We start from the raw sequence: 16,858 nt of genomic DNA, 5'->3' as shown, positions 1-16,858 counted from the left end.
TAAAGCTTGGAAAATTATTAATTAGAAAAAAGACAAAAGAAACAATAGAAAAATAGTGAAAACATATAAAGAGGCAGTCAACAAAGTGGAGAAAAAAATAGTCACTAAAGTTCTTCAACTTCTCTGGAAGCTAGGGAAATATATACTGAATTAAAAGTGAGATACCACTTCCCACCTTTTGATTCAAAAAAAGGGAAAAAAACAGCAACAACAACGATAAAAGAAAAGATAAATCCATTTCTTCTAAAGGTTCCAGGGGAAAAAAAGACATTTTCATTCGTTGCTAATACAACATACATTGTGTACATTTTAAAAATTCTTTGGATTGCCTTTTGACCATAACTATTAAAACAGTTTCCACTGTTGCAAATGTATTCCACAGAAATAAGAAGTAAGAATGTAGACTGCAGCATTGTCTGAGAGGAGGAAAACTCTGTAAAGAATCTGAATGTTAATCATAAATAGGGAAACCACTCAATAAATTCTATTATAGCCAAACATGGATTATTATGTAATCATTAAAAATGAGTTAGAACTTTACTAGCTAAATTGAAGGATTTTTTAGAATCATGTTTGAGCCCCGAAAATTATGTATTATATTATTTCATATTATGAAAATAAATAATAACAAATCTGTCATGGAGAATGATGACCTCTGGATGTGTGAAGTGTGTGGAATGCGGGAGGTTGAGCGATAGTAAATATGGAAGAGAGATGGGATCACTAATGAATAAAAGTTAATAAGTAAAGTGATGCTTAAAATAAAAACATCATGAATATTATAATCTTATCCATGTAAAGTTATCCATTTGGCTATGTATTTATGAGTATACATAAGCACTAAAGAATGATTACCCAAAAAATGACACCTGTACTTATCTCTGAGTGTTAAAATTTCCTTTGAAGGTTTACTTTCTTCCTTTTTTATCCTGCATTGCCTTGAACTTTTACAATATTTAACTCCTAGCATTACAGAATGAGGAAAAATTAGCTATATTAATTTTACAAAAATAGTATTTCAAAGGTGAAACTTTTTAAAAAGGATAATTAGATCATGTCTCATGCATTCAGTGATTGAATGTGGAAACATAATTATATAGAATTGGAAAGCATCTGCCAAAATCTGGGGGTCAGACTCACGACTGTCTTTCATTGTTGTTGTTGTTTATGAGGAAGAAAAGATGAGTGTTCTCCAGAATAAAGAACAATCCACTTCCATTTAAATTCCCTTCCCTTAAAGAACTACTTAAAATGATATTTGATGTTATGAGCAATATGCATACCTATGAAGTTCTTTATACTTGTTGTAAATTTATGTATATTTTTCTTTGTACAGAAATTAAGATAAAGACAATGGAAGTATTTGGTCAGATTCCAAGGAGATGGTTTAGTTAGTTACCTCTGTCCATGGCTGGGCTGTAAATTCTTGAGAATACTAAACAGGTCTTATGCAGCACTTCAGGAAAATGTCATTTTCAAGACCATGAAGAACAGTCTAAAGAGCCAGTCCATCTTTCCAAAAGGATCCTATAGAACCAAAGAAGTGATTAGTCAGAAAAAGAGTGAGTAAGCAAAAATGTCAAGGCAGCAATTGTAATCCCTTTAATTAAGTCTTTCATCATTTATCTTTTCGTACTGATCAGAAGTAAGGCAAGAATGGTCGTATTTCTTCCTGTTCTTTGAGCCTGATACTGGGCCAGGTGTTTGATAGACATGAAATGCACATACATGATATGAAATTATTTAGATGAATGAAGTCTTTGTTTCTGTGAGTTCTGTTGTTTTAAAATATACATGGGTGACTGTTTGCAATTATTCTGTAAAATGTCATAATTTTGCCATCATATAATATACAGCAAACTTGTGTGATGGGAAATGAATATGGAAATTTGAATGAAACACATAGGCCTGTCATTGTCCTCTTTTCCATGATCAAATAAGATATATTTGGCATATTGTAGATAACTAACACAATCATTTTTAATGCCTTTGGGAAATTTAAACAAATGAAACTTTTGATATGAAGGTGTGGAAGAATATACCACCCTAAAATATGCCACTCTGAATATACCACCCCAAAATATTGACTATTTTGGGTTAAAGTTGCTTAAAAAACAGCAACTAGAAGAAACACACTCTGACCTTCCTTCTTTTTCTTAAAAGCAGGAGATGAAATTCTCATGTGAAAGATGCTCTTCCTGTACTAGAAGGAAAGTAACATTCTTATCATTAAGGATAAGAAACTGAGACTGAAAAAATTCTGTACAAATAGACTTTGGTAAAATAATTTGCATCCTTCTTAGCTGCTCCTCATAATTTAGTTACTTTTCCACAATTGCCAGTCTTTTCAGGTTTCACCATTTCTTGGAGTCTTCATTTCCTTTTGAGGACTCTTGTGTCATGACAAACTTACTTAAATGTGTATGCTTCCCTGTTAATCTGTCTTATGCCAGTTTAATTCTCAGACCCAGTTGAAAAATCCAGAGTGTAGAGGTAAAATTTTGCCTCTCCTACAATATCAAATGGAAATTTTAAGAACCTGTATTTAAATCCAGTTGCTTAGTTCTAGAAAAGGTCTTATGAAATAGGTGTGCCAATCTTCTACTTTTGGAAATAAATGGGTATATAATAACTCAACAGTAGTGTCTGTGTTATCTAAATGGTTTTGTGCAAAAGGACCAACTTCAATTTCCAATGTCAATCAATTCTTTTTTCTAAGGCTTTAATGAAGATATTAAATAACACCTGACTTTGTAGCAACCCTAGCAGCACTGATTCTGCCTCATATTCTTTGACCTTTGATCATGGTGATTGATTTATTCATTGCCCTCTAGTATTTTTTGATAGCATGGCAAGTTCTTTTCCTCTCTTCAAGAGTATATTCCAAACTAAGCCCTTTCAAATTAATTTCTGGAAATCAAATTTCATGGAACATATTTACTAAAGGTCATATAAATGAAATGTTCTGGAATTTCTTATTCTACTAATTTGTATTTCCATTGGGAAAAGCTGAGTTAGGATGATTTCTGCATAAAACAGACATGTGGCATAGTTCTCAAAATTATACATTTAACTAGGCTCTATTTTGCTGTATTTCAGAAATATCAAAAGTTAACTTCTAAATGTCATGTCCTCAGAATTTTATGAAAATCTACCTTATATTTACTTCATCACCTGTGATACTCATAATATATGTAATTTTTTCAAATAGATTTAGAAATTTACCTAATAATTTTTTTTTCATTTAAAATGGAAAAGAGTGGATCATCCAGAAAGTAGGTGATATTTAATGAATCTGTCATTGCAGTTGGAGTGCATTATTTGTTCTTTTTGGATTCATTTGCCCTTAATAACTTGAGAAAGATATACCCCTTAGCCATCGAGAAGTGGCCAAGGTTAAGAGTGACTGTCATTTGTTGGATGCCCCTATCTGTGTAGTTTCTAGGACTTGAAGGAAGACTCAGACCTGCCTCATTAAACATGTCAACTCCTTGTGTTTAAAAAAAAAAAAATCTGAAGGCCAATGTAGGTAATATGTATAAAATACATGTAATATGGGACAGAAAGGTCTTAGAGGGATTTAAGCACCCTCTGCTTAACTTATTATCCCCCTCATTAATGCATAAGGTAACTTACTGGAGGTTAATACTTGACTCAATAAGCAGATCATAATTCCTCAGTGTGATGAAAGCAGGTTTGTTTTCAGAAGCAAGATATTCTGCATAGGAAAGTCAAGGGCACTGGCAGTTTTGAAGAAAGGTAGGCTTGAGTTAGAGAATTGTTCAGGTTGTCCTAGGCAATCAAGAAATTGCATAGTCAAACTGCAATCAAGAAATAACATAGACCTGGGGGTGGAGGGTAAGTGGTTCCTCTGTAGTTTTCCCTATGGTTGATCAGAATAAAGCAAAGAGAGGCATCAGGAGAGGCAGTGAGAGGGCTTAAAAATACAGATTTTAATATCAGAGGACTTCAGTTTGATCTCCAAATTTACCATTTATATTAGTCATGACACTTTGCCATTCTGAGCCTCACTTCCTCAAAAGAAACATAGAGTAAAATATAATTTACAAGATGAGAATGAAGATTAAGTTGGGACATTGCACACAGAAGATCCTTGTATTAAATGCGTATTTGGTATAACAAATGCAAATGTTCATTATAATTATATTTTCTTGAACAAGTTAACAGAAGAAACCATAATTATTTTTTTAAAGGTTTTCAATTAGCCTCCTCTTGAATGACCTTAGATATATGGGTGAATAGAGAGATGTATGTATTCATTTTTTTCTCTATTCAAATATAAAATATATGGCAGCTAAAAGATTAACTTTGAGATTTACATACAATTTTCTTTAACCTCCTTTTTATATCTAGAGGGAAGTCCAAATCCTTTCCTTAGATTTGTGCAAATCTGCAGCAGCTTACATTCTCTAGTTTTCTTTCCCTCTTCTTGTTGACCTCCCATTCACACTTGAATTTTACTTCTAAAGCCTGGGTAAAGATTTGGACCATAATCCTTCAAAAACTCCCACTTAACAAGCTATGAGCATATGCAGTACACTCCACTGATATTAGGCTGTATTTAAACACTACTTTTAAAGTTTAATATTAGATGTACTTGTTGTTCAAAATCTTTTAATCACTCCCAGGGTGGTAATTTCTTGTTGATGAAAATTTTTCTCTAGCAACCTCCAACCCATCACTGCTGAAACATGTTGCTTGGTTCCCTTCTCTCTCCCTTGAAGCACTAACTCAATATTCATGTTAATTTATGAGTTGCTTCTATGTTTTACTGCTTCATTCCAAACCATGCCTTAGGATCTTATGTTTTCCATTGAAAATGGACTGTCAGTGTTTTTTGAAAAAAAAATTGCATCAGGAAATAAGTTATATGGGTCCACTCAGGCTGATGTTACCTTAGTCAGTTGTGAATATAAATAGCTTTTATTTAACGTTGTACCCCAGTATTTATAGAGCTTCTGGTCTATTTGCAAGACTGGTAATACTCATTTTACCCCATGTTCTTTACTCCTCACAAGTTTGTTAATTTTTGAAATGTAAAATATTAATCATGTTATTTTTCTCTACATATATTTGCTTTGAGTATTCTCACTATTCAAAGTCACCTGCAAGGATAAAGATGTGTGTCCTTTCCATAGTTAGTCAAAAGAATGGGTCTTACTCATTGTATAAAACCCTAAATAGGTCCTTTAAGGATGTTAAAGGTAAGTTTAGCATTTTCATGTAACAATAAATTAGAACCATCTTCTACAAATAGGCATTTGTTTTCTTTTTTGTTGGTTTGTTTTTTGCTCTAAGTTAATTTCATAATCTTATGATCATCATCCAATCATAAGGAACTTTTCTTTTTCATGAAATTCTTTCATCAGTATATATTTACTGTCTTTCATCTTGCTTTTCTTATGCTAAAATTGTTACAATTGTTTTATGTTCTTCAACACGTTCTGTGTCCATATTTATAAGGTGGATTATGCAATGATTTTGCTTCTTAGCATATTAATATCATATCTAGATCTATATCTCTATATCTATATATTTGTTATAAAGTAAGCACAAACATTAAATTCCTATTTCAACCCTTAATAATATGTTGGTGTATTTATACATATATATTTATATGATAATAATGCTATGTGAGCTTGAAAGTCTACTTCATGCATATTCACTTGAATTAATTTCCTTCTTTGAGCCTTGGTGTAATTAGTAAAAAGAGCCCTACCTCAAATCCTGCCTCAATCACTCGATAGCAGTATAACTTTTGACAATTTACATGAGCTGCCAAAGCTCAAAACTCATAATATCGTCATTGGAGGTTTGAGGTGATAGTGCTGCTTGTGCTTATGACAAGTTAATTCCATTTGTATTTTTTCTTATTCATCTTTTCTCCTTTCTTTTCTTATTTAACCTTTCTTTATCAATTCTTCAACTTTTGAGAATTTTCTCAAGTTCCACTCCCTCTACGTCTACCTTGATCACCCAAAATATTTACTTTCTGAAAAGTGCCTGCTGGAACTTGTGCTGTGCTCAATTCTTGCTTTTAATTGAATTTATTTTCTTTTTTGCTCCATATGTGTGAATTCTTTCCTCATATTAAGATTTTATGATCACTAAAGTCAAAAAAATGTTTGAAATGGGCTTATCATTGATTTCTTTATATAATCCTCCCTATGTCAAGGGAAATATGCTGCATATTGAAAATATTCAGTAATTTTTTATCATTTTTGTTTGTATTTACTTTGGAAATATGCCATGAAGGCATCAGCCAATGCTGCACAGTAAATCTCATTAATAGTGCTCACTACTGCATCCGTCTCATTCTCACACGTATATGGGCCTTTTGTATATCTGAGTCAGCTTTACAAACACATATTATTATTTTCATCAGGCTGACTTGAGAAAATTAAATTGTGCCATAGGGAATATATTGTCCCAAATTAAAACATCACCTTAATGTACTGGTTAAACAATAGTCATAGATTTTAGTGAATGTTGAACTATTGTATAATCCCTTGAAATTATGAGAAAATTATGAGATTCTGGCCCACAACCTAACTGGAAAATACCTAATAAACCTTTCTTGGGCTATGTCTCCATAGACAAAATAAAGATGAGCATTAAGATAATTTATTCAAGAGTTCATTTACAAAAAGCTATGGCAGAATTACTATTTCCAAAAATGAACTTGTCGGACCTGAACTATTAACTTTGAACACTTAAATGGAACAGTTTCCCTGTCAAATAATAGAATGGTAAATTCTGACCATTAATAATATATCTTGATCAACTAATGTTTCTTCCCCACCAATTCAATTTTAATAAGAATAAGAATAAAATTTTAAATTTAAAAAATTAATACTATTTTAAACTCACACTAAAAGAAATTTGCTAAAGCACAACTTGGATCATGTTAAAAATTTATGTGGAATGACTTGCTTTCCAAATAAACAACCACCAACTAACCCTTAGATTTAGTTATTTCCAAATTTATTTGCAACTTACCTTTATAAACATAACTCCTCATCTTAATTCAAGCCAAATAGTTCAGTCCTGCTCTAAATACTCACAATATTCTGTGATCTGTTTTTGTACTATTTTAAACCACAAAGTGCCCTGCATTTGTTAGGTCTGAATGACTGATCTCCTTTATTAAATAGTAGTTCCTCAGAGCTTATGTTATTCAAGGCAGTGGCCAAGAGGGGCTTTATGTAAAATAAATCTAGTTTTGGTTCAGGTTTCAGCCTAACTAGTGTTCCATCCATAGATATCAGGTGTTTCTAGGCTCATCAAGAGCTATGTTCTTTTACTGATCTATAATAAGTTTTGTTGTTGTTTTGTGATTTTTGCTTAAGAGTTGAAATGACTACAGTGAAGTATACCTATATTTAATGGAGGAATAGAATTGTCTTGAGAAAGGAATAAGATGGCAAGCATCTTATGAGCTCAGACAACAATTGTTCATGAGCACAAGGTTTGTACAAATCCTCAGAAGTGAATACTGACTATGTGCTGGGAGCTGAGCTTCATATTCTAAGGTAGAGACAAAATCTAGAGATAACACTGTGGATGCTGCCTTTGTACCCATAAGTGTTCAGTGGGAACCCAGATTTTAATTATTTTAAAATGACTATTTTCCAAAGTAGTAGCTCTGCTATAATAAAATGTTCTCCCCTACTATCTCACAAAAGGCTTATATTTCTAAATTTTTATTATTTTACCTTTCCTTGGAACCTCACCTCTGCACCTTCCTACAAGCAAATTTCATTCCTCCTTCAAGGCTGAACACCAGTATAAACTTAACAAAAAGTTTTCCCCTATATTCTTTTTCTGCTTATGATAATCGATTCTTATTCACTATAATTTCACAATATTCAGTTTAATTTCATTGGTCTTCGAATTGTTCATTTTGAATAGGTTGCTGCTTTTCTTCAGCCAATTCTTCAGCTAATTTAGAGAATGGCTTTGTCTGTTACAGGGCTCATGTGGAAAATCAGGACTCCTTACTGCTTCAGATAGAGTGCAAGCCCTATAATTAGGTTGTCCCAATTTAACCCTGGATCCATCAATTTCTAGTTGGCTATGTGAGGCCATACAAGGTGTTCACTTTCCATACTTCATCTGCACAGTGAAGATAATGTTACCCCCTTCATATCTTTTTGTAAATATTGCATAATTTATTCCAGATAAATATTTAAATGGTTCATGGCATATAGCAGGAGAGATCTAAATGTTAGCTATTCTTTTTACTGATCTTGCCAATATTGTTTTACTTATAAATAAGGTAACCATTGCCATTGCACACAGAGAAAAATTATAAGCTCTGCAAGACCCTATGTGACTGAAGGAACAAACTTAAGAATCAAGAATTCTGGAAGGGAGCTTATATTCCTGGAATATATGCCTTAATTTTGTGGTACTTAATAGTACAAAGAAGTTTGTATTGTCAAAGGAGAAACCAGAAAGCATAGGTTGAGATATCAGCTCTATTAATGACTTTTGTCCAGATCAGTAGTCTATGGCCAATTTCAACTATATACAGAAGTAAGTGGAATACTATAATAACTCCTATCTACTAAATTGAACTTTATGTTTAACTTTGTAATGATAGTCTATCAGATAACACCCACCATCATGGATAAAGGAAGAAAGCATTAACTAGCAGTGCATTAAAAATGGAAGGGCTCATTTATAAAAGAAACAAACAACCTGGGTAAAAATTTGGCAAAAAGATCTTCCAGATGGATTTCCAAAGAAGATAAACAAATGGAAAATAAGCATATGAAAATATGTTCCACATCATATGTCATCAGGGAATTGCAAATTCAAAAAACAATGAGATGCCTCTACCTACCTATAAGAATGAATAAAATTCAAAACATTCAAAACACTGACAATACCACATGTTGATGAGGATGTGGAGCAACAGAAACTTTCATTCACTGCTGCTGGGAATGCAAAATGAGATAGCCACTTTGGACAACATTTTGGTAATTTCCCACAAAACTAAAAAAACACTCTCTTACCACTCCTTCCATGTGACATACCAAGTGTGCTCCTTCATATTCACCCAAAGGGGTTGAAAAATTATGTTCACACAATAACCTGCATATGTATGTTTATACAAGCTTTATTTGTAACTTCCAAAACTTGGGAGAAACTAAGAGGTCTTTCAATAGGTGAATGGCAAAACAAAGTATGCTACATCCAGATAAAGAACTATTATTCACTGCTAAAAAGAAATGATCTACTGAGCCATGAAAAGACACGGAGAAAACTTAAATTCCTATTAATAAGTGAAAAAAGCCATCTTAAAAGGTTACACACTGTATGATTCCAATGATATGACATTTTGGGAAAGGCAAAACTATGGAGAAAGTAAAAAGATCAGTGATTGCCAGGGTTTGGTGAGAGTCAGTGATGAATAGACAGAACACAGAGGAGTCTTATGGCAGTGAAAATATGCTATATGATACCATAATGATGGTTACATGTCATTAAACATGTGTCCAAGCCAATAAAGTGTACACACTAAGAGTAAACTTTGTTGTAAACTATGGATTGTGGGTGATTATAAAGTAACAATGTAAGTTAATTAATTATAACAAATATACCACTCTGGTAGGGTATGCCTATAACAGGGGATGCTATGCAAGTGATGTGGCAGGGGATATATTGAAAATCTCTGTGCCTTTCTCTCATTTTTTTTTCTATGAACCTGAAACTTCTCTAAAAAATAAAGTTTTAACTTTAAATAATCACAAGGCTATATGAATTAAGAGTAAAGTCTTATTTTATTTATGGAGACAGTCTCTTAAAATAGAATCATTGAAATATCATATATGTCCTTTGGGCCAAGTGATTTAGCCATCATATATTTCTTGGAGAAAGGGGGAGAACATAAAGAAACAAGTTTAGTTCCAAGGCTTATTAAAGAAAACAGGAGTAATTAAGCAGAAAAACATCTACAATTTCCTGGTTTCAAATTTCATTCTTTCCACTCTTCTGTACCTCTTTCATCTTGAGCTACTTACTACCTTCACCAATGAGAATATTTGAATAAAATTGTAGTTTTGAAATTCTAGATAATTTGGTTGGATCAAGGAAGAAAAAGGAGCTCAGAAAATGTAAAATATGTTTAATAGTAATCATGAAAACTACAGATGTCCTATGGTATTAAAAATGTTCAATTTGCTAACATTCCTCCTTCCTTGATCATTTTTAGTCAAGAAATATCTATAGATCTTTAAATACAGCCACAGAGCACAAGTGAATCATGAGCACTTAGAATGTGACAACTGTGATTGAAGAAGCTAATTTTTAATATTCTTAATCTTAATTAATTTAAATGTAAAATATGACACTAACCTTAATTATTGGAAAACACTTAAGCATGTGTGGTATGACTTGCGTATGTGAATCTATGGTTGCAATTGTAAATTGCATGGAATCAAATATGGATCAAGGATTTCCAATAAAAATTTAATGACTAAATTAAGATGTGCTATTAGTGAAATATCTTGTTAATAATTGCCACTAGATTATATATTGCAATGATAATGATTTGAATATATTGTATTAAATCAAATGTTATAACAATTTCACCTGTTTCTTTTTGCCTTTTAAATGTGACAATTAGAAAATTTTGGCTCTCAAGAAAAATGGCAGAGGAGTAAGACCTTCCTCCCCACAAATACATCAAGAATGTACCTACATGTGGAACAGCTCCTACAGATTACCTACCAAATACTGACAGAGGACCACAGACTTCCAAAAAGGCAAGAAAATTCCCATGCAACTGGGGAGAGCAAAAGAAAAAAAGGAAAAAAAAAGGGAGAGAGAGACAAAGGAATCTGGAGGAGACCTGCACCTCTGGGAGGGAGGTGTGAATGGGGAAAATCTTCCACACATTAGGAAGCTCCCTCATTGGCAGGGTTGGGGGGAGCTTCAGAGGTCCTAGAGGTGAGGGCAGCAACAGGTGCGCAGAGGGCAGAGTTGAGAGATCTTTGCATGGAGGATCAGTGCTGACCAGCACTTCCCAGTCTGAGACACTGGTCTGCTCACCTAGTGGTGTGGGTGGGGGCTGGGCATTGAGGCTTGGGCATTGGAGATCAGACTCTAGGGAAATGATTGGGGTTAGCTATGTGAATACAGCCTAGGGGGACTTGTGCGCCACAGCTAGATGAGACAGAGTCTGGGGAAAAGCCTGGGCCTGATGGAAAGGTAGAAGACCTTTGATTCGGTGTGCTTGAGAGGTGGCCTGCTATAGGAGCTTCCAGCTCCACTCAATCACAGATGGCAGGGCAACACCTATGCAAGCACCACTGCAAGCTGCAGCTATTATATCAGAACAAAGAGCCTACTGCCACCAAGGATCTGGTGTGCAAGGCAGGTCACTGCCCACACCCTCCTGGAAGCCGGTCCAGCTCACCACTGCTAAGAGTCCCGCCACTGCCAAGGGTCTTGTGTTCCAGGACCAACTTCCCTGGGAGAATGCATAGTGCACCTCAGGCTCACACCTACCTCTGCTGCTGCAGGCACTACCAGCACACTTCAGTTGGACTGCCATATCCCTCCCTCCCCTGGGCCTGAGTGAGCAAGTGATCCCTAATCAGCCACTTTTGCCCCCACTTCCGTTGGTGGGGAACTGACTGAGAGCAGCCCACATGCAGAGGTGGGAACAAAACCAAAACTGAACCCCAGGGACTGTGGGACTTGAGAAATGGAAACCTCTCTGTACAGCTTCAGAAGGAGCAAATTAAACACCCATAATCAGTTTGGTAGACCCTGCATCTGTGGATTACCTGAATAGATGAGTTTTCCTGCAATTGAAGCTGTGGACTTTGGAGGTAACTGAGGAATTTGGGGGCAAGTAAGTGGAAGTAAGGCCATATCAGAGACTGAGCTGACACCACAGTGCCCACAGCAGGTGCAGAGACCTACCTAGAAATATTGGGGGACTTCCTGGTTTGCTTTCCACTTTTGACTTGATTCTGGTTCTATATATTTGTTAGTTTAGTTTTCAGTGTATATTTTCATACGTGGGTTTGTTTATTGGTTTGGTATCTTTCTTCTTTATTTTTTTTCTCTTTTTTTCTCTTTTTCTTCTCTCTCTTTTTTTTTTTTTTTTTCTTTTTGTGAGTGTGCACATCTCTTTATGTGATTTTGTCTGTTTAGTTTTGCTTTTACCATTTGTCTTGGAGTTTCATCTGTTCTTTTTCTTTCCTTTTTTTCCCCTCTTCTTCTTCCTTTCCTTCCATACTGTGCAGCTAGTAGGGTGCCCTGGACAGGGGTCAGACCTGGGCCTCTGAGGTGGGAGAGCTGAGTCCAGGATGTTGGACTACCAGAAAACCCTGATCCCATGGAATATTAATCAATGAAGGCTCTCCCAAAGGTCTCCATCTCAACACTAAGATCCAGCTCCACCCAATGGCCTGCAAGCTCCAGTGCTGGACACCTCATGCCAAACAAAAACAAGACAGGAACACAACCCTAACCATTAGCAGACAGACTGCCAATAGTCATAGTAAGTTCACAGACATGCCTAAACACACCAATGGTCATGGCCCTGCACACCAGAAGGACAAGATCCAGCTCCAACCATCAGAACACAGTCACCAGTGCCCCCACCCACCCACCAGGAAGCCTATATAAGCCACTGGACCAACCTCCCCATGAGGGACAGACAACAGAATTAAGAGGAACTACAACCCTAAAGCCTGAGGAAAGGAAACCCCAAAGACAGTAAGTTAAACAAATGAGAAGACAGAGAAAGATGCAACAGATGAAGGAACAAGGTAAAAATCCACAAGACCAAACAAATGAAGAAGAAATAGGCAGTCTACCTAAAAAAATAATTCTGAGTGATGATAGTAAAGATAATTCAAGATCTCAGAAATAATATAGAGGCACAGATAGAGAAAATGCAATAAATATTTAACAAGGAATTAGAAGAACTAAAAGGAAACAGTGATGAAAAACATAACTGAAATTAAAAATAATCTGGAAGGAATCAATAGCAGAATAACTGAGGCAGAAGAACAGATAGGTGAGCTGGAAGACAGAATGGTGGAAATAACTGCCACAGAACAGAATAAATTAAAAAAGAATGAAAAAAATTGAGGACAGTCTCAGAGACCTCTGGGACAACATTAAAAACACCAACATTCAAATTATAGGGGTCCCAAAATAAGAAGAGAAAAAGAAAGTGTCTGAGAAAGTATTGAAAGATTTTATATTTTATATTTTTATTTATATATTTTATATATTTTATATATATTTTATATTTATATTTAGATTTTATATTCAAAAACTTCCGTAACATGAAAAAAGAAATAATCAATGAACTCCAGGAAGCACAGAGCCCCATATAGGATAAACCCAAGGAGAAACATACTGAGACACATAATAATGCAAATATCAAAAATTAAATACAGAAAAATATTAAAAGCAGCAAGGGAAAATCAACAAATAACATAAAAGGGAATCCCCATAAGGTTAACAGCTGATCTTTAGGAGAAACACTGCATGCTGGAAGGGAGTGGCAGGATATATTTAAAGTGATAAAAGGGAAAAAAACTACAGCCAAGCATATCTACCCAGGGAGGATCTCATTCAGATTTGACAGAGAAATCAAAAGCTTTAGACAAGCAAAAACAAAGAGAATTCAACACCACCAGACCAGCTTTACAACAAATGCTAAAAAAAATTCACTAGGCTGGAAACACAAGAGAAGGAAAAGACCTGCAAAAGCAAACCTAAAACAATTAAGAAAATGGTAATAGGAACATACTTACCAATAATTACCTTAAATGTGAATGGATTAAATGCTCCAACCAAAAGACATAGACTAGCTGAATGGATACAAAAATGACCCATATATATGCTGTCTGCAAGAGACCCACTTCAGAACTAGGGACACATACAGACTGAAAGTCAGGGTATGAAAAAAGATATTCCATGCAAATGGAAGTCAAAAGAAAGCTGGAGTAAGAATACTCATATCAGAAAAAATCAACTTTAAAATGAAGACTATTACAAGAGACAAGGAAGGACACTATATAATGATAAAGGGCTCAATCCAATAAGAAGATATAACAATTGTAAATATTTATGTACCGAACATAGGAGCACCTCAATACATAAGGCAAATGTTAACATCCATAAAAGAGGAAATTGACAGTAACACAATAATAGTGGGGGTCTTTAACACCACACTTGTACCAACGGACAGATCATCCAAACAGAAATTAAATAAAGAAACACAAGCTCTAAATGACACTTTAGACCAGATGGACTTAAGCAATATTTATAGGACATTCCATCCAAAAATGACAGAATACACTTTCTTCTCAAGTGCACACAGAACATTCTCCAAGATAGATCACACCTTGGGTCACAAATTAAGCCACAATAAATTTAAGAAAATTGAAATCATATCAAGCATCTTTTATGACCACAATGTTATGAGACTAGATAACAATTATAAGAGAAAAAAAAAAAAAACCTGTAAAAACTGCAAACATGTGGAGACTAAACAACATGCTACTAAATAACCAAAAGATCACTGAAGAAATCAAAGAGGAAATGAAAAAATACACAGAAACAAATGAGTGAAAACACAACAACCTAAAACCTATGAGTTGCAGCAAAAGTAGTTCTAAGAAGGAAGTTCATAGCAATACAATCCTACCTCAAGGAACAAGAAAAATCTTAGATAAACAACCTAACCTTACGTGTAAAGCAATTAGAGAAAGAAGAACAAACAAACAAACAAACAAACCCAAAGTTAGCAGAAGGAAAGAAATTGTAAAGATCATTTCAGAAATAAATAAAAAAGAAATGAAGGAAACAATAGCAAAGATCAATACAACTAAAAGCAGGTTCTTTGAGAAGATAAACAAAATTGATAAAGCATTAGTAAGACTCATCAGGAAAAAAAGAGAAAACTCAAATCAACAGAGTCAGAAAGGAAAAAGGAGAAGTAACAATGAACACTGCAGAAATACAAAGGATCATGAGAGACTACTATAAGGAACCATATGCCAATAAAATGGACAACTTGGAAGAAATGGACAAATTCTTAGAAAAGTACAACCTTCCAAGACTGAATCAGGAAGAAATAGAAAATATGAACAGACAAATCAAAGCACTGAAATTCAAACTGATTAAAAATCTCCCAACAAACAAAAGCCCAGTGCCAGGTGGCTTCACACATGAATTCTATCAAGCATTGAGAGAAGAGCTAACACCTATCCTTCTTAAACTCTTCCAAAATATAACAGAAGGAGGAACACTCCCAAATTCATTCCATGAGGCCACCATCACCCTGAGACCAAAACCAGGCAAAGATGTCAGAAAAAAAGAAAATACAGGTCAATATCACTGATGAAGAGAGATGCAAAAAACCTCAACAGAATACTAGCAAACAGAATCCAACAGCACATTCAAAAGATCATAAGGCTTTCCTGTGCACGGCAGTGGTGTTCAGGACCATGTGGAAAGTGGTTTTGATCACCAGGGCGAGCAGTGGCATTGGCCTAGCCCTCTGAAGGCGGTTGCTGGAGGAAGACGATGAGCTTCACCTGTGCTTGGCGTGCAGAAACATGAGCAAAGCAGAAGCTGTCCGCACCGCTCTGCTGGCCTCCCACCCTGCCGCTGAGGTCACAACTGTGCAGGTGGATGTCAGCAGCCTGCCGTCGGTGTTCCAGGCCTCCAAGGAGCTCAAGCAAAGTTTTCAGAGATTAGACTGTGTATATCTAAATGCTGGGATCATGCCTAATCTACAGCTAAATCTCAAGGCACTTTTCTGTGGCCTCTTTTCAAGAAAAGTGATTCATATATTCTCCACAGCTGAAGGACTGCTGACCCAGCATGACAAGATTACTGCTGATGGACTCCAGGAGGTGTTTGAAACCAATGTCTTTGGCCACTTTATCCTGATTCAGGAACTGGAATCTCTCCTGTTGCACGATGACAGTCCATCTCAGCTCATCTGGACATCATCTCGCAATGCAATGAAATCTAATTTCAGCCTTGAGGACATCCAGCATAGCAAAGGCCAGGAGCCCTACAGCTCTTCCAAATATGCCATTGACCTTCTGAGTGTGGCTTTGAATAGGAACTTCAACCAGCAGGGTCTGTACTCCAGTGTTGCATGGCCAGGCACAATGCTGACCAATTTGACATATGGAATTCTGCCTCCCTTTGTGTGGACGTTGATCATACCCAACATACGGCTGTTCCGCTTTTTTGCAAATGCTTTCACGTTGACACCATACAATGGAATAGAAGTACTGGTCTGGCTTTTCCACCAAAAGCCTGAGTCTCTCAATCCTCTGGTGAAATATCTGAACGCCACCACTGGCTTTGGAAACAATTACGTAATGTCCAAAAAGATGGATCTAGATGAAGGCACCGCTGAAAAATTTTACCAAAACTTACTGGAACTGGAAAAGCATATTAGGGTCACCTCTCAAAACACTGATAACCAGAGCTGAAAATGATACTCTCTGAAACCTTTCATGCCTTCTGTGGATTCTGGAGCACAAGGGTTTCTATTGAGTTAGGTGCCATGCATTCAGGGGAAACTGTGAGTTCTAATTGTCTCTTCATTTCAGAATCACCTCTGCGACTGGGCACGTGTGTGTACACATGAGAAAGAGATTGATAAAGTATCATATATTCTTAAGAATGATGTCACATCAAAATTGTGCTAGAGTCACTCAACCGAGTATCTGTTTATTTGTTCTGCCAACTGGAGCCCAAGCTGTACTTCATGGCATGAGGTGTAGACTTGAATAATTGTGACATACACACACACATACATGTTCTCCTTTTCACC

The 16,858-nt window shown here is 35.5% G+C and overlaps 1 protein-coding gene across 1 annotated transcript; it reads left to right on the top strand.

Annotated features, from left to right (window-relative positions):
- Nucleotides 1–15,509: 15,509 nt before the first annotated feature.
- LOC130857355 (3-keto-steroid reductase/17-beta-hydroxysteroid dehydrogenase 7-like) lies at nt 15,510–16,514 on the top strand. Its single transcript, XM_057742962.1, is given in 1 exon segment — nt 15,510–16,514. A coding segment is annotated over 1 exon segment (1,005 nt).
- Nucleotides 16,515–16,858: the final 344 nt, after the last annotated feature.

The sequence above is a fragment of the Hippopotamus amphibius genome, chromosome 7, assembly GCF_030028045.1.
Source record: "Hippopotamus amphibius kiboko isolate mHipAmp2 chromosome 7, mHipAmp2.hap2, whole genome shotgun sequence".
Taxonomy (NCBI): domain Eukaryota; kingdom Metazoa; phylum Chordata; class Mammalia; order Artiodactyla; family Hippopotamidae; genus Hippopotamus; species Hippopotamus amphibius.
Note: the sequence above shows the minus strand (reverse complement) of the source record. Positions and strands in the feature narration are given on the sequence as shown.